General features: G+C 47.6%; 1 protein-coding gene across 1 annotated transcript in view; it reads left to right on the top strand.

Annotated features, from left to right (window-relative positions):
- The first annotated feature begins 1,840 nt into the window (after positions 1-1,840).
- LOC144153450 (sphingomyelin phosphodiesterase-like) overlaps positions 1,841-26,809 on the top strand; it is a 65,328-nt gene continuing 40,359 nt past the window's right edge. The window contains exons 1-10 of the mRNA XM_077685094.1: positions 1,841-1,964; positions 4,817-5,097; positions 8,062-8,253; positions 12,305-12,469; positions 13,482-13,724; positions 16,391-16,560; positions 21,117-21,236; positions 22,218-22,298; positions 23,890-23,977; positions 25,783-25,865. Of these exons, the coding sequence (XP_077541220.1) occupies positions 4,828-5,097; positions 8,062-8,253; positions 12,305-12,469; positions 13,482-13,724; positions 16,391-16,560; positions 21,117-21,236; positions 22,218-22,298; positions 23,890-23,977; positions 25,783-25,865 (1,412 nt within the window). The 5' untranslated portion in view covers positions 1,841-1,964; positions 4,817-4,827. The remainder of the gene's footprint in view (positions 1,965-4,816; positions 5,098-8,061; positions 8,254-12,304; positions 12,470-13,481; positions 13,725-16,390; positions 16,561-21,116; positions 21,237-22,217; positions 22,299-23,889; positions 23,978-25,782; positions 25,866-26,809) is intronic.

Here is a 26,809-nt window from a genome sequence, read left to right as displayed (position 1 = left end):
ATCCCTAGAGAAGGCAAGCGTGGCAGGGGGCGGCAGAAGGTTAGATGGGCAAATGAGATCAAGAATCAAGAAGTTTCGGGGATAAATTGGTCGCAGGGAGCGCAGGACTGGGGTAATTGGAGATCTATGAGAGAGGCCTGTGCTATGCATTGGGCGTAGATAGGTTGATGATGGTGATGCTTTACTGGCAAAAGCTTTTCAAACCACTAAATCTGCTGCCGTACTTCGTACAAGTTCACTTCGTTCAGCAAAAAAACATCAGGCATAATTGAGGCAAAGCATTAGTGTACAACTTGTACTAGGCCGTGTTCCTTGAATTGAAAATACATGTCCGCTTCATATTTGCGGTAGCAAGTAAACAAATCCGCGTTTGAAATAATGTTTTGACGACCCAAAATGCAACAAGAGCTGGCACCTGAGTCTAGACCTCAAGGCGGCTTTTTATGTTTAAAAGTAACGAAATGTTCCTGTAGAGGCACGTGAGCAGTGGAACGTGGGAAAACTGAGTTTGCCTCAGAAAACGTGGGAGAGTTTGGCCAGCTTCAACGGTTTGCCTCAGAAAACGTGCCTGTTCATCGCGGGAGAGGCGAGACGGGAGCGAAAGGGTGTTAGAGTTGAGCTGAGCAGAGAGGAACGTCAAGGACTCGGGTTCGATTCCCGGCCACGGCACCGCTTTTCTAATGGAGGCGAAAAGCAAAAAATGTGCGTGCGTTCTAGATTTCCGAGCATGTTAAAGATCCCCGGGTGGTCAAAATTAATCGAGAACCCTCCGCTACGGCGCGCCTCATCGCTTGTGTAGCGTCAGTGCGTTAAAGGAGCCATGAAGACAAAATACAGGTTGAGTTTATTAGAAAGACTGCGTAGTCCCGATAATAGTGATACCAATATCATCGCAATCTTCGAACAAATAACGGAGATGTTAAAGAAAACGTGTGAAGCAGTCGCGACCCCCTAGCCGATTTCCCGCAACTTTTCTATAACGTCACGGAACCTTTTTTGTGCGATTGGCGGCCGTCTAACTGACCTGTCGCGACGACACATGACTGGACGTCTGTAATGGGGCCTCTAGTTCCATTTGACCGCATCACTTCAATTCTAACGTGCAGTTAACGCACTGAAAATTATGTTTTATTGTTGGCCCGTATGACGTCACTCTTGCTCATAACACGTCACTGTGGTGCAAAATTTGAAAGTTTTTATATACTTCTTGCTTTTTTTTTGTTAAAAAAAACATCTTTTGTGGCTGTAATGCAGCTGAGTGAGATACTGAATCCTAGTTCTTTCCAATTAAATGTATTTCTCTTCATGGCTCCTTTAAGCCCTACAATCAATCAATCAGCCAATCAATAAAACAATCAATCGATAATCGATCAATCAGAGTTAAATTTACTGACGGGGCATTGGCGGCAGAAAAATACCATCATTTGACAACCTTTGCAGTGAAGTGACCAGATACGCGGGCAATTTTTTGTACATTTGTTGCCAATTTCATTTCTCATTTCTACCCATTCGCTGTCTCTGACCAGTCGTTTCCACCATCTGTTATTCCTTAATATATGAAGGTTCTTGGCACGCAAAGGGTCACTCGTCTTGTTATTGCCAGTGTGGCATATCTCACTCGCCGCTGACCATATCAGACTTCTGCTGTTCGGTGTCCACGGCCGGATGCGATTGTGCAGTGAGCGTTTAGGGCGCGATCGTTACTGTTGCTGCGTGTAGTGTATGGTGGGGGAATGAGCTTTATTTATTCCCATTCGTTAGTGTTGTGTTCACGTCGGACCAGTGATAAGCCCAGGGCTGTCTGGCTGTAGTCAGCAGTCTGCGCGTTACTAAACACTTGCAGATGGAAGCAGGGGTCGAAGCTGGCCAGTGTCGCCGTCAAGTCTGAAGGGGTAGAGTTGGTATTGTGAGGGTCTGGGCCTAGCTTATTAGGGTAAAATCTTGAAGGGGAAAGATGCATCGATGTGAGTATTCGTTAAAGAATATTTTGTCACAGAGCGTGTTGGGTGGTAGGGGATAGAATCTGACGAAGTATATCAGGTCCTCTAAGGTGATTTTCCTATGGTATGGACAAACCGTTGACGTTGTACTCGGTTTTGGGAAGGTATGTTCTTGAGTGCAAGTACTGGTTTGGGCGTGGGGTGGATGTGTCAGGTTGGGATGTAGTTATGGCTGCCCGCGGTAACCCTGTGTACTGCTTCTTGAGCCGCGGTGTGTGCAGTGCTATTGCCGACTACGCTTGAGTGACTTGGTGTCCAGGAACTGCAGAGGTAAGGTAGACGAGTTGTTCTGGAGACTGTCCAATACACCTCGGCGACTATGCGCCGCCCTGCGGATACTGCGGTGGACTGTGTGAATTTTGAAACACGCGCAGGACGAAACACCCTGGAAGTAAACGTTGGCCATTACACCTCTATAGGTACCTGCAATGGCCTTTGTCGGCCGAACATTACGTAGTTCTAACGCTGCGCCAACCGAGGTTTCACGCAACGTCAAACGCATTGTACCTCAAGCTAGGGCGCTTTTTGGCGCCGTTAAACCTCAACGCGTACGGTTCGGCCTAGCGCCAGCCAGCTGAACTCATTTTCTTAAGAGGGGAATGGGAGGGGAGGGGGGGTAACCTCCTAGGGTTATAATTGCCTTTGTTAAGCTTAACGGTAGTAGCACTGCCATGCCATTGAGCTTTACTACGAACCAAGCAATGAGAAATGCGACTGTATGTATTAACGGTAGGCCTACGGTCTGGCCACCTGCAAGCCGTGGCGCTCCTTCCCTGTTTGAAACACGCGATATTCCATTCCGGTACAGTTACAAGCCAGGCATTTCCGGCGCGATGCATACCGCTAATGAAACGTGTTCACACCCAGAACTCCGGCCCTAAACCGACCTAAAGAATACCAAACCACCCGTATTTGAAAATGCATAGAATTGAACAAAGAGAACATTCACCATAAAAACTAATGGGTCTAGCAAAAATGTTAACCCTGCTGGTGCATGAACCAAGGCCGCTCGCACCAAAGCCCGGGATTCCACCCGTAGGCTACGGAGGGCGAACAGCGGTTTTAGCTGTTGCTCATAATAATAGAAAAAGCTTCCTAAGCCAAACAATAGATGGCGCGGGGTTGGTGCAGGAAGCAGAAGAATGGAATCTCCCCCGGAGCGAGCACGGAACGGAAAACATCCGCGGTATGCGTCTGCTGACCCATCTCTGCGGGCACGTTCTGCTGTTGCGCATTTATAACGGCTGTTTTCAGCTACAAAACAAAAATCCTCAGTTCTGAATTGTATGGCGTTAAAGTGGAGAAATGCCGGGGGTAAGAGTCGGCAGGCATTGGCCACTGCCTTTCTAAGGCTTAGCCTTCAGTAGCTGTAGTGTCAAAGTCAGAGCTGATTGATTGATTGATTGATTGATTGATTGATTGATTGATTGATTGATTGATTGATTGATTGATTGATTGATTGATTGATTGATTGATTGGTTGATTGATTGATTTTGGGATTAAACACGCCGGGCCACACCTGCAGGCAACGAGGCGCGCCGTAGTAGACGGCTCCGCAGTAATTTTCACCACCTGGGGCTCTTCAACGTGCTCCAAAATCTCGACACACGGGCGTTTCGCTTTTTGCCTCCACCTGAAAAACACCCACCGTGGCTAGGATTGAACCAAGACCCTTGGGCACAGCAGCACAACGCGTTAGCCCCTGAGACACCGCGGCGGGGCAGAGTCAAAGTGGAAAGCCTCACGACGAGCCAAGAGACGTGAAAGAAATTGTACGCCAAACTGGTGTGCCTGCTAACGTCGTGAGAACTCAAATCATAACGTTAGGCTACCTTTTTGCAGTAGCACAAACTCGTCCCCCACACAAGGGTCCTCTGGGAGAGGCGACATTTAATTCCAAAGTAGAACCAGAGTCTAAGAACTCTGGCACACCCAAGCCGGACACTTCATTAGGGTATTTACCACCATCCTGATGCTTCCCCTGGTGCACTGCATCCCCTGTCCTCATCAAGTGCTAAACGGACGCAGCTGTACGGCTGCCGTGCACTCTGAACGTAGAGTAGCGGGTTTCGATGATTATGGCTTCCCTTCCAGCTTCAGCATCTCCATCATTTTTTAAGACACGACCGGTGATTTTTTTACCGCAAAAAGTAGCCTCAGCTCAATTACACACATTCTTTTCAAAACGAGGCGCGGTTCGGTACTTTTTAGCTCGATTCGCGCATGTGGCGCCGAATATCAACGCATGTAATAAACGCTCTGTATGACGCCGCAAATTCCAGACTTGCACCTATCTCGGAACACAATTTCCCTCGAGAAAGTAGTCCTATGTAAACGGAAACGGGTTCAAGCGTACTATGGGCAAGTTGTGTTGGGCGTTGCGCGTGCTTTCCGACTCGCACGAAAACAAAAGACAGGGGGTAATCTTTGGTCGAGCGTTGTGGGTATGAATTTTTTCCTGCGCCGTTATGTTGACAGTTTAAGCTCCGTTCGGACGAAGCGAAAGCAAACGCCGTGGCGAAATGTATTACTGTCTCATTACTCAATTACTTACGCAACGTGTTTAACTGATTAGGCTTATTGATCCCGCCACACACAGCAAAAAATATCTTTTTTTTAAACAGTAACTAGCAAAGCCAGTGAATCATAAAAAGAAGGTATGCGGCTCCTTATATTCAGGTCACGGCATGACATTTTTACGAAATTGCACGCCCTTAACCTTAGGTATATTCAGTAGCTCCCTTGCCCTTAATGCGCATTACAGCTCCCTGAACCTAAATCCTTCAAGTAACTCGCAGTGTTTCAAAACCTAACAGGAAAAAGCACGATGCGAATGTTATCCTTGGTCTCCACCACGGTCGTCGCCACAGCGCTGCGCGTTGCTGTGGCCCAGCTAGCCTACTGGCACCTCCCATCTGGGCGGAACGCGACCAGCGTCCGCGACCCGGAAGAAGTGCTGGACGCTTTTTCCAGTCAGCAGTACAGCGCCTCCGTCGGCGACGACAATGAAACCGCCTTTTGGAGAGGGCAGCAGGACTGGAAGCAGGCGCTCGATTACCTTAACCGGTACAGATGGTCGGACGTCAGTTTTTCAGCGGTAAGTCGATACACCCCGATTCCGCAATGTGTGCATGACTGCTGAGGTTTCGACCGAGTCAAATGCTATTTTCTCATATTCTATGAAGGGCATATATAGGGGTTGAGTATACTCCGCGCATTCCTCTATCACCTGATTGATCGTGTGAATATGGTTCTTTGTTGAATAGCCTTTACGAAACCCTGCTTGATCTTTAGGTTGGCTGAAATCTAAGGTGGCAGAAATTCTGTTAGCGATTACCTCGGTAAGTACCTCGTAGAGGACTGACAGTAAGCTGATCAGCCTGTAATTTCTTAAGTTCATCATGTCACCTTTCTTGTGGATTAGGATGATGTTCGCGTTCTTCCAAGATTCCCGTACACTCGCGGTCATTGTGCTTTGCGTTTATAGGTGTGCCAGTTTTTCTAGTACAATTTTCCCGCCATCACTCAAGAGGTTTGCTGTTATCTGATCTTCACCAGGTGCTTTGTCCCCTTGCATTTCTTTCAAAGATTTCCTTACTTCTTCTGTCGTTGCTGGTGGGATGTGTCCCTACCCTGAGTAATTAGGCATTGCGGAACCATGGTGTACACGAGCATTCCGTAAGAATACTAGACGATATCTGCAATGGGTCCACAGCTACCATCGTCCTCCATAAGGAGAGCAGTAAAATACGTATAAGGAAGGGCGTCAGACAAGGAGGCACAATATCTCCAATGTTCTACACATAATGTTTAAGAGGTATTCAGAACAATGGATAGGTAACAGTTGGACGTAAGGGTTAATGGAGCATACCTCACCAACGACGTTGCCTTGCTAAGTAACTAGGGGGACGAATTGCAAAGCATGCTTTCCGCACTGGACGAACAGAGTAGAACCGTGGGCATGAAAATTAATATGCAGAAAACTAAAGTAATGATCAATAACCTCGGGACAGCACAGCGGTTTGAGATAGGTGGCGAGGCAGTGGAAGTGGTAAGCGAATATATCTACTTAGTCCAAGTAGTGACCCCGGATCACAGCCATGAGACAGAGATATTAGAAGGATAAGAATGAGGTAGAGTGTCTTCAGCAAGCATTCCCAGATAATGAATGGTAACCGACCATTGTCCCTGATGATAAAAGTATATTACATCTGCACTTTACCGGTACTCACCTACGGGGCAGAAACATGGAGGCTCAGTAAGAGTGTTCAACTTAAATTGAGAACAACTCATCGAGCGACGGAACAGAAGATGATAGGTGTAACATTGAGGGACAAGAAGAGAGTGGAGTGGGTTAGGGAACAACGCCTGTTCAGGAAATGTTAGTAGAAATTAGGCAGAAGAACTGGATGTGGGCAGGGCAAGTGAAGCCAAGGGCTTCATCACATCGCTCACTCTCTTCCCTGCCGGGTGGAGGAACACGAGCTAGCCGGGTGCATCTGAAGTGATGAATATGTGGGGATTCAGTTAATTGCAATAATAGCCCTTACGCTGGGATTAGGGTTGTTCGAGGATTATTAACATGAATAAAGATGTTTAAAGTAGACAAAATATTTGGGATGGACTTTCGACCTCGTAGTGATAATAGCAAAGATAAGTAAAGTGGGAATAATATGGATTAGTAGGGATAAAGTTAGTGAAGAACAGCTAAAATGAATTTATGTATATTACGATGAATTAGGTTTAATTAAGAAGAATTAAGGTGATTTGCATTGTATTACCGTCGATTAGTCTGGATAAAAGCAGAATGAACTGGAATAGGAAGGATTAGGTTAGCGTGGTTGCTGTGTCGACTGGCGGACGTGCATGTAATGGTGCCCGTCGCAATAATAAGAGAACTTTCGGTTTAAAGCAAACTTACTTACATGTCCCGAGAAACTTTTGCAAGGTGATAGTCAAGGCCAACGGCGAGGTGACCTGCGTGTTGGAGATTAGAAAGAAAACAAGAAGGCAACAAAAATTAAGTGGAAATGAAGACCCGCAATGAAATGTCGGAAACAAAACTCTAAATAAAGTTGTGAAAAAAAGTTTATCAAAGTGTAGTATTATCCTGAAAACAAGAATTGCTCCCAATCTAATATACAGCGTTGTACACGCAAGAAGGTTGTAATCGTGCCTCAAACATTGCCTACATTATTATAGCTGCACCAGACGCAGTTACTTCGGCTCTGGAGGGAATAATCACTTGAAAGTCAGTGCACTGAGTTGATTTGTTTCTTCCCATGGCCAAGCCTTCTAGCGCTGCTATATTTTTTGAAGTTACAGCTCAAACTCGCCAATTAATCCGCAGTACTCTGCCACGTACAAATTCTGCCATCACTCACGTACCCTACGCCATATTATCTTGGGGTGCGCATATAACCCTATCCCTCGCACCTGCAAAATTCTTCCCTTTCCCCTTCCTGAGCCGTGGGAGGACCTGATGGCCAGTGTAGGCTTGGGTGCCCAACAACTTATGGACTCCAGCGCTGAAAGAACACGGTTGTCACTTGGTCTTTTGGAAGGAGGAACCAGTCCGGCATCCCAATGGGCCTAATATACTAAATCTTTCCACCACCACCTCCAACGCTGAGCCCACACTATGTTAGTAATGGGCACTGCAACACGTGGTGCGCTTTCCTGCGACGAAGATATAACCTGAAAGAATGAATTGGTTCATTGTGCGAGAAATCCGGCGTCACCGACGCCATTGTCTGCAGCAGTGAAACAACGTCCAGGTATTCTTATTGGCTGTGCACGGGGGGTGTGCGCCAGCCTAGTTTTCTATGCAACATCGTGTGACCAAACGCGCGCGCACATGCGCGGTCTGATGTCCTTTTTGACCGCGGCGGTGCTAGCGGTAGGGGGAAGAGGCGCATGCACGCGCGGGCTTGATGTTAGGCCTAACGTTAATCCCGACGGCGGCGTCACAGCTAGAAAGAAAGTCGAACTGTTGGTGGCGCAGGGTCTTGCGGACCTCATCTAGCGGTGCTGAAGTCACAGTGATTTTTTGATCCCATAGGTTGCCAAGACCTTTGAGACAGGCATAACGACGCCGGAAACATGCGCGACCTGCGAGTTGGTAATGGACTTGTTGAAGAGGAACTCCAACCCAGTGTCCATGTCGCTTCTTGTAGGCTTACTGTGGCTCGTGTGCTACATGCAGTCCATTACAAGCACAGAAGTCTGCACAGGCCTTGTAAAGACATACAAGGTGAGTTTAAGTTGAAGCCCTAATTTACGCCTCGAGCCGATCGCTGCGCCTCCTGCCGCCGCTTCTCCGCGGAGTCTACGGGATGAGCGCTACGAGGATGATAGGGGCTCATGCAATGTTTTGGTTCTCTTTCGCTTCTATTTGGCTTTCCACGCACTAAACAAGTAGTTATGGACACGTCTGTACGCAAATGGTACGTATAGGGCACGTCAAAAAACAGCTCCGGATTGGTAGAGTGCTCTAACGCCAACAACAGCTACCCGAGGACGCGGCTCCGGGCACTTCCTGGCCGCTCTTACGGGCGTCGGCGACGGCAGCCGCATATCTCAGCCATCAGATCCGAACACGTCAGGCACAAGTAAATTTTATTGTCGCCTCGTTTATACCCGACACTGGCAGCGTGTACAATGAATACGGCTACGTTTTGAATATATACGTAGTAGGAGAATGTCTCACAGATGTGAGTATCCCAATACCTTAAAGCCACTTGTACCTTTAGGGAATACAAGCCACGCGCAAATAATAGGCTGCAAGGCTGTGCGTCGTTAAACAAGTGCACAATCACGCCTTATAGCGAGAACCAAAACAAGTTAATAAAACAACGGAGTAACAGATGACCTGATGTGTAAGTCGCGAAGAAACAGAATAGCTCATACGGTAATGACAAAACTGAGTGCAGCTTCGGAAACGCTAAAAAGGTTCGCGTTAGCTTAAGCTAGGTAGGACTCGCCAGACCCAACCAGGTGCGAAATGCATTGCTATTTCGCGGGACGTGGGGGAAAAGGGATGCTTAACTATTGTTGTGTCCGAACGCAGAACGAAACCAAGGAATGAACGTTTTAGTAATCACACCCAGAAGCTGCGCGTAGGCTTTCCTTTTGTTTTTGTTTTTCTTGAACGAACACTTGATCACTCGGCGGACGCATTTTTTGAAGTACAGGTTAGGCAGTTCACAAAGGATAAAAGCTGCCATTGGAAGAGTGTGGTATCTGATAAGGCCCTCTGATTTTAGTTTGTGCTGGTTTGTACAAGCTCCCTCTGTTGTGCTTTAATGTTTAAGAGGAGCGTTTAGTCGCGGACTCAGCTTGCTCTATAAGACCATCGCCGCGCAGCTCACGGAGGATATATGTAGCAGATGAGAACGTTTGCGAGGGACCTCAGTACAAGACGACCCAGCATTAAATTCTTTATGGTGTGCTGATCCCTCGGTATAATTTTGTATTATTCACCGTACGACTTTCGTACAATGTTCGTGAAATTTATGCCACATTGCTTGTCGAGGATAGTGATCAATATCCGAGGTGTGATATCGGCAAGCGTAACTGGCGTAGGGCTCCGCTAGGCTATGTAAGCGCACAAAACCAATTTATATCATTGTTTACAGCCGTAGCATGACCATCTGAGGAAACTCTGCTTACACTTAGTAAATTTCGGGGCAGTGGAATTAAAATCAGCTCCATGCTAATGCCGAATTTGCGATGCTGGTCCGTGACACACACCTGGCATGATACACACCGAATGTACCACACTAATATCGCATCAGGAATCTTTACAGTCTCGTAAATACACCACATTTGCCAACAGTAACTGCTCCACATTAGTATGCATTTTCAACGCGTACAAACGGTAAATCTCAGTTGTGAACGCGCCCCAAAAGCAGCGGTGACAGCGGGGAGAGAGAACCGTAGCTTGGGGGATTTCAGTGGCGCCCCTACAGGCAGCTCTCGAAGCGTAAAGCGACTGTAAACAGAAAAAAACTGCTATTTTATCGCATCCCCTCTGAATCGAAACTGGAGGCGCAAAAAGAACTTGCACTAGATGTTGCGGGAGTGTCGCTTGATATGTAATCATACCTTAGCGAGCTCTTAAGGCTTTTAATAAATTGCTTTTCTGTCAGCTCATCAGGACCATGTGGTTCGTTAATTTGAATTTGGCAGCTCATGGTTCATAAGAAAGTTTGTAGAAGAAAGCAACGCGCGTAGAAAGAACATGCAAACTGTAGGTACACACACTGCGCGTTTATTTGAATCACCTGTGATTGCGAACATGCATGATTGACACTTGACTGTCAAGTATAGAGGAAAACCCCGCTGGCACATTAAACGTTAAGCGGTATGTTTCACAGCTAGGAACACCTGCGTAGCAGAAACAGTTCTGGTGTCATTATGCCACTATTTAAAAAAAACCAGAAGAAGAATTAGTCTTGCTAGTATACTTGATAAATTTCATTTCCCCGACATAATATCTTTAGAATACTTCTTGTACACCAGACGCAGGATGTGATAACACAAAATTTGCACAAATGATATATGCAGGAGAGTTCAACCGATAAGCGATCGCGGAAAACTTTGTACCGATTAGAAACTCAGTCATGTGATGGCATAACTGAGTCGCGAACCGCCTTCTGGTTCCCTTTGTATCAGCGAGATACTTTGTGGAGAACAAAAGAAGGCACGCTTTCCTGTCCACTCCTTACAGCGTGGGCGCCTGGGCGCGGCCATCTTGGACGGCGTGAGTCGTTCAGCAATGGAGGCCGTTCTCACAGCTGTGTTCGCTGCCGCCCGCTCGCATCGGCGAGTGTGGCGCAGCTTTGTCGTCAAATTTCATCATTTGGTTTGCGTGCCCATCTTCCGAGACTACTAAGTTCCACAAAATTGCAGATAAGCTTGTTATTTATTGTTTTGGATGTCGTCCGTCGGCTAGTTTCCCGTTCGCACGCTTTGTCCAACATGACGCTGTTTCACGACATTTTTAATTTCTCTTCTGCGTAGTCTTTTGCGGCAGAAAAACTTTACAGCCGGAACATTACGCAACATGTATGACACAACTCTATGTTTTAGTGGTATTCAAAAGCTTATTTCCAGAGCTTTCCTTTCCAGCATACACTAAAATGATTGGACCTGGTCGCACGATTCTATGGCTATAGAGGGTTGTAAAACGAAAAAAAAAACCTTCATGGATGTAAAATTTCTATGTTTCTCTTTGACCACTGTTTCTTACCTTCCGACATATGATGAAATAGCTGCCGCACTCAGCATTACTTGTGAGTTAGCTCATGGCTGCCACGGGCAGACTTCTACACCTGTTGGGTGAAATCAGATGTTGCTGTTTGGTGTGTTCTAATGTGACGCCACATCAACATGCGTGTGATATAGTGGAAGGGGAAAAGAGCGTTAATATGTAAATTAACTTATTCCAACCATGAAGCGCGCTTGATCGCAAATCCCTCAACGTTACTTAACGTTTACGGTGGTTTCTAAAAGCTCCTTTTTTTTTTTTGAGCTGGGGCATGAAATTTATGCTAGCTTTTTTTTTTTACTTTTGCGAGTAGCTATGCGGTATTGGTTAGGCACGACATGTGACCTCAAAATTTTTGCCACCCCTTTATTTAGTTAGTGCGCCCTTTCTGTCGTGTTTACGTGTGTGTTTTGTTGCCAGCGTCCGGCCACGCACCGGCTGTCCTATCCTGTGTTCAAAGCGATACGCGGGTAGCTTGTCCTTTTTTGTAAGGTACACAGGCTATCTTATTTGGTAAGGAGGGTGTTTCACTCTCTCGTTACTACCAAGCATGTGCGTTACATGTACGTGAAGCTCGCGGACACCCTAGGCTGAAAATGTACAATCCGGGCTACAGTTGCCAACGCTAAATGCAACCGTTTTTTCGTTGGCAATCCTGGGCAACCAGGTTTTCTTTTTTGTGCTTACCTTGAGGAAAGTGGTAAACTGCAAATGGGCTTAAAAACGAACAATATTGTGGCCTGGGAGACTCGTAGGGCCACTCTTTCCACGCTTTCAGGTCCCAATCCAAGATCGTACAGCCAAATACCACGCGTGTTTGTTTTTTCCGTACATTCCACAATCTGCTAACGAAATGCTTCGCAGCGCACAATGGCTGTCTACGGCGGAAATCGCAAATGTCATGCCCTCAGAGGCCATAAGTGACGAGTGTGGCGCTAGCGCCATCTGGTTTAGGCAAGCCCACATGCTCGCTGTAAACTGTCTATAGACGGGTTTAACACATCACCTTTTTCATTTTTGTTCCTCGCCCAAGGATGACTTGGCTTACGTGATGAGAACCACAAGGTCTTCTCCGAACGAGCTATGCACACTGATGTTTGGCCGATCGTGCGGGAACCTGACATCTCCGGAGCACGTCTGGGAGATCACCGTTCCAGAAAAACCCTCAGCTCTATATGGGCTGAGAACGCCGATTCAGGCAAGTTACTATTCACGATTCTACCGCACGCCCAATTGTACCGCGCAGGACAATTTACGTGGGAAGTTTTAAAAAATTAATCTGATGCCCAATCTACCGAAGACAGGGTGCACGTACCTGGCAGGAAACACTTTATTTTACGCACGCAATTTTTCTAGTGAAAATTGCTTGCATTCATTAACTTGTCTATCCGAAATTTTGCTGGCACAAAAATGGAGCGGGGAGCATTGAAAGCGTTTGCCTTTTCAAGCACCTTGGTCTTCATAATTTCACACGTGACGAGCCGTTGGTTCATTCTCAGCCCCTTTATTGATTGATTGATTTGTTGATTGCTTGATTGATTTGTTGATTGCTTGATTGATTTGTTGATTGATTGATTGATTGATTGATTGACTGATTGATTGATTGATTGATTGATTGATTGATTGATTGATTGATTGATTGATTGATTGATTGATTGATTGATTGATTGATTGATTGATTGATTGATTGATTGATTGATTGATTGATTGATTGATTGATTGGAGGGTTTAACGCATCGACGCAACTCCGGCGATGAGGCGCACCGTAGTGGAGGTCTCCTTATTAATTTTGACCACCTGGGGATCTCGTACACACGGGCGTTTTTTCTTTTTGCCTCCATCAGAAAACCCGCCGCCGCAGCCGGGAAACGAACCCGCGACCACGTGCTCAGCAGCGCAACGCCTGAGTAACGTGCGCTCGGTGTCCGCCATTGCCACGTTGCCGCTGCCCCGTCCGGACTGCTTGCCGTTATAGCTTGAGCTGTACTTCGCTCAGTAGCTCTCTGCACGCGTGCTCCGCGGTGATAAACCCAGCCTATCTCTCTCCCTTACTTCTCTCCAAACTATTTTTTGTGCATGGCATGGGGTTGCGCTGGAGGAGTTTTCTGCGTACGCAGGACTACCAGACTTCTTTTCGCCTAGCCATACGAATCTTCGCTTTAATAAACCATGGCACAAGTGTCGGAGCCAAACGGCTGGTGTCCCCACAGGACACGTCACGGGGAGCCGATCTGCCACCGTTTCGTGTGCTCCAGCTGTCCGACACGCACTACGACCCGGAGTACGCCGAAGGGAGCCTGGCCGCGTGCGACGAACCGCTCTGCTGCCGGCTGGACTCGGGCGAGGTGAAGAACGACACCGACCGGGCGGGCCGCTGGGGTGACCTGCGCTTCTGCGACCTGCCTTTCCGCACGCTGGACAACATGCTCGAGCACATCGGTCGGGAGCACAACGTAAGGAGAACTGACCCATCGTTGTAAAATGCTTTTTACCAACTGCGTTTTAGGGCGCAGCCCTTTGGCGGCCGTCGCTGGGCTGAGCAGCGTCGCCGTCGGCGTAACCGAGTGAACGATAGCAAGACCGACGAGTGAGAGAAAAAGCGAACGATGAAAGAAAGCAAAAAAGGAGGCTGTCGCGCAGTTGGGAGGGGAGGGCGGTTCGCCGTGGCGGCGCGAGCCAGCGCTCTCCGAAAGTGTGCGGAGGGGGAGAAGAGGGGCAGTATGCTGTGCCCGCACGAGGCGCTCGACGGCGCGACGCTTGGCGAAAATGTGAGGGAGGCGTGCGCGTGACTATCATGTGCGTTCGCTTAAGACACAGTACGCGGTCCCTTCCTGAGACGTACATAGCGCCGCCGATGCAGAGGCATGAGTCATCTTCGCTGCCCCCCACATGCCAGTGCTGCCTCAGCGCACTGCTGCTGCGCCCAAATATCGCCTTAAGGAGAATACTAATCGACAGCCAACTTTTTCTTGTTTTTTTAACGCACTGAAGCTAAACCTGGGCGATTAGACGCGCCGTAGAGGGAAAGGGAGGGGAGGCTCGGGATTATTTTTGACCACCTAGGGATCGCTAATAGGCTCCGAAATCGTGACGCACGGGCATTATTGCTTTTCGCCTCCACCAAAAAGCCGCCACCGCGGGTGCAATTCAAACCGCATCCTTGGGCTCAGAAGCACAACGCCTTAGGTACTGAGTGTACGATTGAATTAGATTAGGTGCGTCCCGTGACATTTCTGTCTCGGCAGCCGTTACCCTCACTGTAGCAAAATCTGCTCCTTCTAGATTCTTTCACAAGCACAGATAATAATAGTCTTTATTTTATCTTCCAAGTAGGACACGAGGGGACGAAAGACAGAGCCGCTCTTGGCACCTTGACCAACACTACCCCTCCTGTTTACATCTGTAGCATATATCGCAACACATGAATCTTAACAATATATCAGGGCAAACCATCGAGGATTTCGGCTGTTTCACAGGTAACAATCGGTCAAGGAGTAAAAAGCATTACATCTTACTGCGTTAGAAACTTCCCTAAGCAATTGCGCGACAAAATCACACAATAACACTCATTTGAGTAGAACAGTAAAGCATTATGTTTATAAACACACTTCATCATAAGGCATGTTGAAAAAGACAGTGGAGTTGTGCACAGTAAGGCAAGCGACGACTTTAGACACAAGCAAAAATGAAATAAAAAGCAGAATTAAGAAATCAGAAGAATTACACACAGCTAAAAAGACAATGACAACAATTTAATTTACAAGAAAAAATTGTATATTACATTAGCATTAAGATTAACATTAAGGGACGTGCAAGCCACCATTTGGTCCGTCCTCCATCGCCACGAAGGCTTCTTTTCGAACAGCTCAGTAACTTCCCCACCCAAGGCGTCTCCTATTGCAATTGCGGCCGCGACCTACCATCCTTCCGCGGGCCGGTTTAGAGCAAAAGCTCCATTATGCTACATCTTTCGAGGTCATTGATCGCGCGGCATTTCAACTTGAGCCGCTGGCGCGCAAGCTGTGCCGTTCTTTCTAGTCGCTTTGCTCAATCTAAGCCTAGTTTCTCCAGTACCATGTGACTAGGCCAGTGGGAAACGTGCGTGCGCTGCAGCGCAGGCGAACCACCTGACTATGCGACGGGTTAACGTCTGCTTTGCCGGCGCTTGGCCCTCAATCTCTTCACCGATGGCGCGCTGGGTAGACTGTGTATGCGTGCCCATCAGCGCAAGCGAAAGAATGAATCCAATCATCCAGTACAGTAAATATGGCTAGACTTGAGGCTGGGAAATCGCAAGCAAGGGCAAACGTTCCCGAAGCATTAAATGGCAGGCGTTCACGAAGCACTATGTCTTTACTTCGCTCGTGGTAACTAAGTTTAGAAGCGTTAAACCTAACCCATTTTTTTCTTTCCCGGCGCGTGCTGCGCACACTTTCTCAGAGTCCTCCTCTTACCTTCCCCCTACAGAGCTGTCTGTTTTTGCCAACACGTGATTCCCGGCTTGTGCTCCTTAGCTCCCGCTCGCTCCAACTACAGCTTCAACTTTTTGTACCCGGACTCATTTTCTGCACCTCACACTGGGCGTGCTTAAGACACAGGCTTTCGCCCTAAAAAAAACTATGTGTTAAAGGACGTTGTAGAAGACAGGCGAGATAAAAGCTAACATTAAAAAAAATCTCTTCACACGCTGCTCCAAGAAGACAAAAACCAATATAGAATAAAAAAGACAAACAGTATTCCAACATAAGGCAAGCACGCAATGTGAACGCGAAACATTTGAATTAAATTGAACAAACCTTCAGTAATTTTGTCACGGGAGAAGCAAGTGGGGGAGGGATGAGTGGGGGTGGGAAGGGGTAGAGAAGAGAGGAAGTTCGTGGCAGTGGTGTGCACAAGCCTATCGTCTTTTGGCGACATTTGCAGAGACGTAAACGAATACGCGGCCAACGTTTTCTGCGTTCGAAGGTCAAATGCCATCTGGCCCAAACTTTTCGACTAAATGTTCCGCCCCCAGCCCTTATATTGCGCCTCTTGCGAACTTGGCACTTAGTAGTTTAGGTTTTAACCATCGCCATCACTCTCTTAGTAAAACTTGTAGTGGTATCTGCTTCTTTTGCAGCTGGATTTCGCCTACTGGACGGGAGACCTGCCACCACACGACGTCTGGAAGATCACGCGGGAGGCAAATACTAAGAACTTTAATACAACAACCGCTGCCATTTTCAAGCGGCTACGTGGCCTTCCTGTGTATCCAGTGGTGGGAAATCACGAGTCGGTTCCTCCTAACATGTGAGCTCGAACACTTACCGAAACGTCGGTCGAATCACCCTTCTCCGCTATAGTACAGCTTCTGCAAACGTTTGTTAAGGCATACAGAAACAGCACGCGTAAAACTTCGTTCGTGTTTATAAGCTAGAGATAACTGCAATAATTAATAAATATAAACAAAAACAAAGTTTTCAGAAACACCCCTCGAAATTATGTAGCCTCTAGGGGAAGGTTTGGTTGTTAAAACGTTCCTATCTGACTAATAAGTCAGAATAATGCCTTGTCAGATGTTTATATCGCCAAATGCGAGGTTTTTGTTAGAACTGTTGGGAAGTTGTAACAACCATTTCATAGAATATTAGGAAACATATTATGCTCTCCTCGCTTTAAGACCACTACCTCCAAAACTTGCACCTGACGAAAATGTGAATATTTGCGCCTCTCTGTTCAAACGAGTCCGCCTCTCTGTTCGAACGAGTCCGCCATGAATGGAAGGTTCTCCCAGACTATCTCTATTCCGCACCTTTATTCACAAAGGTGCGGAATATATTGGGATTGGCGTGGCACGGTCAAAACAATACACAGAAACAAGTTACAGAGGACATTAACATAACTAGATCCATCGGAAGCGCCAACGAGTGCCTACACATTTGCTACGCGCCCGAAAACGCGTATTCGAGAACGTTTTTCGCGCTTTGGGAGAGCCACCGAAGGCTGACTCTCACACTGCGTCACCTGTAGCAAGGACGTGGAATGCCTCCACAATTTCTCGCCTTTCCGTGTCTTTGTGCCAACACAAAGAGGTTGTTTCTTTCAACTCCTAAGAACAGTTGCACGCGCGGCAATGCTCCTCTACAGATGCAAGTGGGCTCGCTATTTTGCTGGACTCTCGCTCTCTAAATCTGACGTTCAAACATGCATCTAGGCGAGGCCTTGCCGCGCCTGCAAAATGCACCACTAGGTTGATTCCAACCGGTGACTTGAGTATGTTTACGTGTGTACGCGGCGTTCCAATGGTACGAACTTAAAATCGGCAGTAGCGAAAGGTCGTCGTTTCTGCCGGTCAGTACACCGCAGATGAATGAAGCGAAAAAATTCACTATCGTCCTCAACTCTCCCATTCACGGCGGCATAAACGAGCAGTGGTGGAACGCGTAGCCGACAGATCGAAGCCATTCGAAGTCGCTGAGGCGGATCTCGAAGCAAAGCGTCTCCTGGGGCGACTGCAAAGCCCTTTGACAACGCCAAGAGAAACGAGGCTTCGCAGCCATTCAGCTGGACATTTACGCTTTTGCATTCAAAGCCCATAAGGAGTGCTTAGGTGTCCTTGGATTGATTTATTTATTTATGTATTCACCTGTTTACATTACTGCTAGAGCCGATGAACTGTTCATAATAGGGTAGATAGGGAATATACGCATAGCACCTCTGCAAGACCAGACTGGATTTCATAATCGACCCCAATTTCTCGTACTGTGTCTGTCACGCAATAGGAGCGCAGAGATAAAGTGTTAGTCGAGCATAGGCGATAAAGCGCCGTGTACGTGCTCAAGCGGCCCCTCTGCCACCCTTGGGGTCAGCCAGTCACGGTTACGAAGATTAAAAACCCCGGTTTGTCATTCAAGAACACACGTGAGGGTGTAATATTTTGAGGCCAATAGGATGCGGAAAACGTGGAGAGACTCTTAACCCTTGCAGGAAGACCCCAGTTGTTCACCCCTTGACTTCACTGCCATGCTGTACATCAATAATAACTGAACCTGTGTTTGGACTTGCCAAAAATTTCAACCAGCTGGCTTGTGCTGTAAACGCTATCTGTAGCGAGAATGACAAGATAAGATACGCTTTTATGCTCCAAAGACCACAATATCAAGTTAGTCGGCAGATACGGGACCAAATTCTCCAAAAAAGGGCAGTCGTTTTGAAACGACGCGGGAGCGCCTTGAAAATGCATGTGTTTTGGGGCGGGGGCGCCGCTTTGAGGTGGGGAAGAAGGACGAGTGCAACGAAAAAGAAGCACTGTGGCAAGGGCGCAAAACCACAAGCAAAACGACAGAGGGCAGTGCCCGTCGCTTTGCGCATGCATCCCAGAACACATGCATTTGCAGGGCGCTACCGCGTAGTTTCAAAACGACGGCCCTTTTTCAGAAAATCGGGCCCATGGTTAACAGTTTGCTCATATAAGCACTGCCGTGCCAGCTACACATTTGCGTGGTCGCCGCATTCACTTGCGTGAACACAGATATTGCGCAAGCGGCCCTTAGCGAGTGCAAAACCTTGTGAAAATAAAAGACACGATACTACCAGAAAAAAATTAAACCAGTTCCACTCAATGTGAAAGCTGTCGGAAGTGCAGAGAAGTGATTCGCCATAATGGGCTGTAGAGCCCTTATCCGCTCTCTGCTACCACCCAATGCAATTCAAATTTCCCGCCTCGTCAGTGCTCGCGTGCCCGTGCCTGAAACTGCGCCAGCGGACGTTCTGTTCTTTTAAAGGCGATAGTCTTTCTTGGGCTACTTAAACCCAGAAATTTTGGCCTGTCTGTATGTCTGTCTGTGACTCGATTCAGCACCCGGCCAAAGCAAAACAAGGCCTGCGCAATAGTCTTATATAGTCACAGCTAAATGTTCCCTTCTAAGCCCAGTGTAATGTTCATACTTGTCAACATTGTTGAAGAACAAGACATTACGCAAATATAAGACAACAAATTAATACAGGAGTGATATTTGCAGCGTTCCCTTATAAAAAATCATACGTTTGATTTGTGCGAGATTTGCGAGATTTGTGCGAGATTTGTGCGAACTGCAGAAAAAAAAATTCACTCCGCCGTCGCCTGGTGTCGCCCGCGCCATATAGCTTCTGGCGGCATATTAAGAAATCAAGTGGCAACAGTTACGAAAGGTTCCACTAGATAGTTTCCACGTTCTGCTTGGAACGCACGTGGAATAGGGAAACGGGGTACTATAAACATTGAAGTAGGGCGCCTCAATTCACGCGCGTTTCGACCGTACGGCAGCGCTGACATCGAGGCACTCGGCCTGGAGCAGTGAAACGCGGTAAATTTAAATAGGCTTGAACAATCCTTTAGCGTGTTTCACTTGGGAGCAGCGCGATGCAAGAGGAACGACACGAGAGGTGAGCGGGAAAGCAAAAGGAGGCATTTACTTGGCAAATGTCGACAAAGGCTATCGTCTTTTGTCGACATTTGCAACGAAAGGAGCAGATACGCGGCCAATTTTTCGTTTACTATCGTAGGAACAAACCCAACGAGCGTTCCAACCAAAACAACGCGAGCGCTGCCGGTGAATTACGTATTTTTTGCCTCAAATGTACCTGCAGTTTTCTTTGCGCTAAACAACGGAGAGATGTATGACAGCAGCTAGCGGTCCACGAGTTTCGAACGCTCATGACTATATAAACCCCGTGGCTTTCGAAGCCTCTGGATTACGCAGCGACGACAGCCGCTACCACAGAACGCCATGTGGCTCTACTTGGGTACAGCGACCAAGGTACGACGAGAAGGCGAGCCCCTAAAGTGCGGTGCACTTAAAAACGAAATCATAGAGGCTTTACACAACAATGAGAGACGTTAATCTTGAGTGACTGACCAGCTTCCATATCTCTGTTTACTTCTGATCAGCATGTGTTTTATTTTCGTGCACTTTGTTCAACCCAACACTCCTACCAGATGACGTAACGCGCACGGGATCAGCGTTCTAAAAAAATTTAAATCCGCTCCACTCAATGTTAAAGCTGTCGGAAGGGCATAGCAGTGATTCGCCATAATGGGCTGTCCCGCCGTTATCCGCTTACTGCTACCAACCCATGCAATTCAAATTTCCCGCCGTCGCAGTGCTCGCGCGCCCTCTGCCTGAAACTGCGCAAGCGGGAGCTCTGTTCTCTTTGTGCTTTCTCCCCGCACGTGACGGCGTTGTACTGCCACATTTTGGGTTTGCTATCGTAAAAACCAACCCAACGGGCGTCCTGAACTAAAACATGGGCGCTGTCGGCTAATTACGTATATTTTTCCTGAAATGTACCTATAGTTTTCTTTGCGTTAAACAACGGGAAGATGTATGACGAGCGCCAGCGTTTAACGAGTTTCGAACGCTTATGACTATATAAACCGCTTGGCTTTCGAAGCCTCTGGGGTACGCCGCGAACAACAGCGTTACTTAAATTGGACTTGATTGGATTGGCTACACTGGCCGAGGTTGTCCAGTTTAGCGTAGCTCCCTGAGAACCGTGCTGCGCAAGCGCGAATATTGGATTGGATTGGATTTGATATGTATTGGATTTGGATTGGATGATAAGCAGCAGTAAGCATGGTAATCAGCTAATCCTAGACAACCAAGAAAGCTAAGAATAACCAGCTGAACCTTAGCTCACGCTACGTATATCCTGGCATAGCCGCTTGGCTTTCAAAGCATCGGGGTTATGCCGCGGCGAAGGGACCGTGACAGGCTACACCGTAACGCCGTGGCGATATGCTTGGTTCCAGCTAGGACGAGAAGGCGAGCCCCTGAAGTGCTCTGCACTTAACACTGCGTCTCACCGTAGCGTCAACCTTCATGCAGGTTCCCCATGACCGACAACAGTGACGCGGAGAAAGCCGCCAAATCCAAGTGGTTGTACGAAACCCTAGCGTCAGACTGGGAAGAGTGGCTCTCGCCAGAGGCCTTGGCGAGCGTGCGACAGTAAGTACCAGCCGCTGCGGAAATGAAGTTGAAATGAGCGGAAATAAGTCCTGGCATAACGGTCAAGGAAACTCAAGAAAAGGGCTCGCTTATGCTGTTCTTTATCGCCGAAAAACCGTTTGGTCACGCGTATTCCAGCCGCTTTTGATGATTGTTTTAAGCCAGTCAGTTTCATGTATGAATTTCCCCCGCAAAACAGCGTCAGCTTTTACACTTGCGGCTGCGTTTTAAAGATGATCATGTGTGTTGGGTGCACGAGCTAAGAGCTAACAAATGCTGCTTTCTTCGCCGAGGTGCAGCGTTCGTGAAGCATAGGTCGTAAATGCAGCAATTCCTTTCCAACACGCTGCGGATGATGCGGATGAAAAACCATTAGCATTGACGAATTGCGTGTGGTTAGAAAGGAAACTTTTAATCCAAAAATACATAGCCTTCTATTTCGAGGATGTAAATTGTTATGCCTGCCTCAGGCTGGGCACGACCAAGCTATGTCCCCAAGGACCGACGCAGGGGTGGTCTGGCAATGGGGACATCAGGTGGGGGGGGCATCGAGGGAGTTTTTATGAGTGTTTTCGGTCTATGCGCAACGAATAGGTATTTCGATGAAAGGTTCTTTGGAGTCGCGGATCTAGGAACGCTGAGTCTTTGGCGAATGAGTCCCGTAATGCGTGAGCGAAGCTCAAGCATTAAACAGTTTATGTACTGTCAAACCGACAGGCGCTCCCTGGTCTGACCTGGCAGGGCGGCTTCGCGTGTGTGGCAGACACCAGAAATACATAAGTTCTCATTGTCTTCAAAATGCAGTGAACAAAATAATTGCCATCTACTCGAGCATAGCGCCCATTTTGTGGGTTATTCACGTATATCGGCGAAAGCGTGAACAGCGTGAAATTTTGTTTTAATTTTGTTCTACCGAATCCGTGAAATATTCTTTGCTGCTGAATTTATTACCTTCAATACTGTTGTTTCTTCCTACCTTAGAGGAGGATTCTATGTGGAGAAACCAACCAAAGGCCTGCGACTTGTATCTCTCAACACGAATTTCTGCTATATTTTTAACTTGTAAGTACGGGTGGATGTTTAACTGGCTGGATTTATTGCGCAAGCATTTTTAGGATTTGCTGCCCCAGATATCTGTCCGTCCATCCGTAACGCATGACACTATGGGCTTCATAGGTATACATGGCTCATAATGGGTACCTAATAAAGGCCATTTGTTTATTAAAGCTCGTAATGAGACACTCCAGCCTCCTGACGTGTTATATGTGGCAGCCTCGTATGCTTACGCTACACTGTAACAGCTTCTAACCAATCAAACGAGAGCTCCCGAAGGCAGCTGTCATGGACACGGGCCAATTTTTTCGAGTGAGGTTATAGGCGCGTAGGGAGAGGGAATGATCTTTAATGAGGCCTGGCGACGTTAGCCGGGCTAAAATGTCGAGCTTGCTATGCCAGGTAAGCGCGTATGTTGACGCCGCAGCCAATGGGAATTGGGAACTGCACCTGAGCTCGTGGCTGCAGTTGTCCCCGTCAGTGTTCCCCCTCCCCATAACGGATATGTTAGGACTGTAGGTAGGCAGGTTAACATCGCAGACAAACGGAGATCTGTGAATTTCCCGTCAGATGTTGACGGCTAGTAGCCCCTCATCTGTCGTGACTAGCCAGTCTCTGAGTAGGTATGCGAGGATTGTGGATGGATGGGAGGACGGATGGACGGACGGACAGACGGATGGATGGATGGATGGATGGATGGATGGATGGATGGATGGATGGATGGATGGATGGATGGATGGATGGATGGATGGATGGATGGATGGATGGATGGATGGATGGATGGATGGATGGATGGATGGATGGATGGATGGATGGATGGATGGATGGATGGATGGATGGATGGATTGAGGCGAAGTAGTTATTTGAGCCTGATGACGTCAAAGTGGTTGCTCATTTTGGGAGAGCATGTGATGACTGGGCTGGCCTAGGCCTACAGGCTAAAAGTTTCTGGTCGTCAAAGTCAGTGGTGATCGTCAGGTTCTCCTGCAGGAGGGAAAAAGGGTAGATAAAGGGGGCAGGTTTTGACTAAAGGAGCTGTCGAACATCATGTATATTGGAATCCCTGGGTGATGGCAGTATTTTAATGAGGCGCGGGATCGAGTGAGGCAAATTCAATCCGATCGTCCTCTCGAGAGTATTGCTTCTTCTCCTTTTGGAAGGCTAGCGTGACGAGTGGGAAGTGTTGTCTTTAGGAGCGACATTGTTGGGTGACACCTTGGAATATGTCCAAGGAAATTTCCTTAGAGGCCTCGAAGGAAAGTTCGTGGTCTTGCTAATAAGTGGCTGCCCTTCAGTGAGTAGTGTCATGGGGTCAACACTTCTAATATTCTGGTCGCAGGCATGTTTGCTGAAGGAGCTTCCACGTACCACGGTCTATTTTACGCACTAAAAGATTATCGCATGCCGCTTAGCAGTCGGTGATTATGGTTGTTACCCGAATTTTAGTATTGCCGTAGGCAATGAAAATATTTCCTTAGGGACGAGTCGGTGGGGCTATATTAAGACTCCTCACCAATTTTCACGTTGTCCATATCCCATTTTACCTAGATCGGCGTAAGGCCGTGCTCAAGGGCCCTTAACTGCTCCCCTTTTTGCACAGCTGGCTGTTCGTCAACTCCACCGATCCTGGGGGTCAGCTGAAATGGCTGGTGGACGAGCTGTACGACGCTGAAAAGGCCGGTGATAAGGTACGAAGCAACTGACGGTCTGCAACAAGAATCCAAAGTGTGGTGATGTCAGGGTTCGGTGGTTATGAACAACGAGACTTGCGCACGTGAGAGGCAAAGACGGCGTAGCAACAAGTAGTTCCAGAACACGTGAAAACAACATTTATGCACAGACAGACGAAAGATAGAAAAAACTACTGAAAGAACAACTAAGGACTAACGTCCTACTCGCGCTAGTCCTGCTAGCAACCAAGCTAGGCAAATAAACCCACAAGATCACAGTTTATGCTGCATGGTAGAGCTTTCGGCGATCAGGCGTCGACTTGCTAGAAGTGACGTGAGCCGTGACCGAGGTCGTCGAAGACGTCGTAAACGGATGTGGCGCAATGGTGCTGTATTACCGCTGCCTAATGGGCCGAGAAATATACGACCGGACACCGTGGCAGGAACGGGACACCAAAGAGGTAGCCGAATCCAAAAAGGTCGCTGACTCTAAAGAAGACGCACGAGCTGAGGCTCCCCGGTGCAAGGCACGGGTGCCTTGATTTGTGGGAGGAGCAGGTGGTCCGCCCGACGACGTGGCGGCCACCGCAGGAGGGAACGATGACCAGGCTACCCGGCACAAAGCTCGAGTGCCTGGACATGGACGGGTGTCCGGCCCTACGGCGCGGGCCCCGCTGTGCCGGCAGAGCTGGCGACGTCCCAGCGCTGCTGCATGGTCGTCGCCCTCGGATGAATGTCGCCTTTCTGTAGGGCACCCGAACTCCAGCCGGTCTAGCGTTCCGTCATCCGACGTTTTCCGCTTCTTGCACGCCCTTCTGGCACGCTATTCTCTTCTGGCACATACCCGCGTGCGGAAGAATGTCCTGCTTTTCCGTTAACTTCTTCGCCTCCTTCTTTACTCTTTACCGGTACCTGGCATCTCACTACACAAAGTATAATTTGTGTGTGGCTGACAAAGACAAAGATTGACAAAGTGCGTGCACAACTCTTTACAGCCTAATCATGATTTTCACCACTTTCTTACTGTTTATTAAGGAATTGACCAAATGCCTGGTTCACACTTGTGCTAAAGTATCTGAACAGGGGGCTGCGGGTCACAAACTCCGACCTCTGGTTTGGTCATTTCTTCGCCGCCTTCAGCAACTACGTGGACTTGTTCATAAATGAAACGAAAAAAAAAATGAAATGCACCGTGAGAGGAAAAAGCCCGCCAATGTTGCCCAGATGAGGATGTGGGCATAGTGGTACATAGTGGTACACCGGAACATTTGTCGCACAGCGACACTATGTACCACATTGGCCTTCTGTATGCACCGGCCGTCGTATCACCATGAACGGTAGTCGGCCGCTTCCACATTCGCAGAAACCGCTTAGCTTGATTGGGTCGGCACTACACTGAAGCGCAATTCCCATTCTCACCATACGCTGCAAATCTTCTCCACCCTGTTTGCTTGCAACGTAAATCTAACGTGGTGCACACATGGGTGCTCCGAGGCAGCTTGCATAACAATGTAAATACATTAAAATTCCAGCGCAGAAGCGGTAACATTGGGTTTTAAATTTTATTTAATCGTAGCTTTCATTATTACCGAAAGTAATAAAAGAACTAGGGGCCGTCTTAAATTGTTATTTGTCTCCAAGTTTTCACTACTTCTTCATGTTGATGGAAGGTTCAACCGCGACGATTGGTAGGCTAGAAATTCATGTAGCGTTTCCTAACACTCTTTTCGCTTCTCAGGTTTTGCTTCATTCGTCACGTAATAAAATAATAGTTTGATGGCATGTCACTGAATGGGTAATCATATTTCATCGTTCTTTCACAGGTGCACCTGATCGGGCACATTCCTCCAGGAATTCCTGACTGCCTGGATACATGGAGTGCGATGTTTCACAGAATTGTCGAAAGGTAAGGGCACAACAGAGATCGGTCAATATGTCGTTAATTAACATTTTATTTAAGACTACCTCTAGACTTATTTAATATTTATATGTAATATCTGCAAATAATATTTAGGATACCGTACCTTTAAGTAAAATAAAAATAGGGATACTAGGTTAAAGAAATAGATTCAAGCGGAAACAGTCACAAGCCGAAGGTCACAAATAGGCATGTAGGCAACCAATAATGTATAATGGCAGATAATGACAACAATATCCTAAGAAATGTGATTTCAGTTGGCACCACTTGGGCGAAAGAAAAATGAAAAGGCATTTGAGCAGGCATATTGTCAGCGGAAATTAGTCAGCGATGCCGTGAGGTATGCGCGATGAGGGCGCAACGTAAATTGTGTTATTCAGAACTATACAAAGACTAAAACTGAACAATGGCTGGCGATGCCATGACTACTAAGACACTTACAGGATGCAATTCTTTTTAGTGTGTTATATGTGTGATTCGTGACTTTTTTCTGAGCCGTGTGCTTGGGGTGCGACTAAAAAGCCTTTTAAATCAGCGGTGGACAATAAAGTTTACCTAGCCTGACCTGACCAGTCCAAGTCTTGATAAAAAATTTTGCCGTGGTTGAACGCGGTTAAACCAAGTTTGTCGAACGGAAGGTCGGTTTTCGCACCGAGAGCACGCAGCGAACGCGCACACAATTACGCCGCGATGCAATACACAGACGCCTCTCGGCGCCGTGGGCGCGGTCGTAGATTAAACTTGTATGCATGCAGCTAAGGCCTCCTTGTATCATTTTCTTCTGGAATGAAGGAGCGATTGGTCGCTTTTGCTGTGCAACCGTACGAGGCGCTGGCTTGACCTTGGCTAGTTCGATGTCCAGATTGGCGCTACAAGGAACGAGCCGTTTTGTGGGCTTGTACATGAAGTAAGAGAGAGAGAGAGGAGAGACA

This window comes from Haemaphysalis longicornis, unplaced genomic scaffold, assembly GCF_048455015.1.
Source record: "Haemaphysalis longicornis isolate Haplotype H1 unplaced genomic scaffold, Haemaphysalis longicornis Haplotype H1 scaffold_9, whole genome shotgun sequence".
NCBI classification, from domain to species: Eukaryota; Metazoa; Arthropoda; class Arachnida; order Ixodida; family Ixodidae; genus Haemaphysalis; species Haemaphysalis longicornis.
This window is presented reverse-complemented; position numbering and strand designations above follow the sequence as displayed.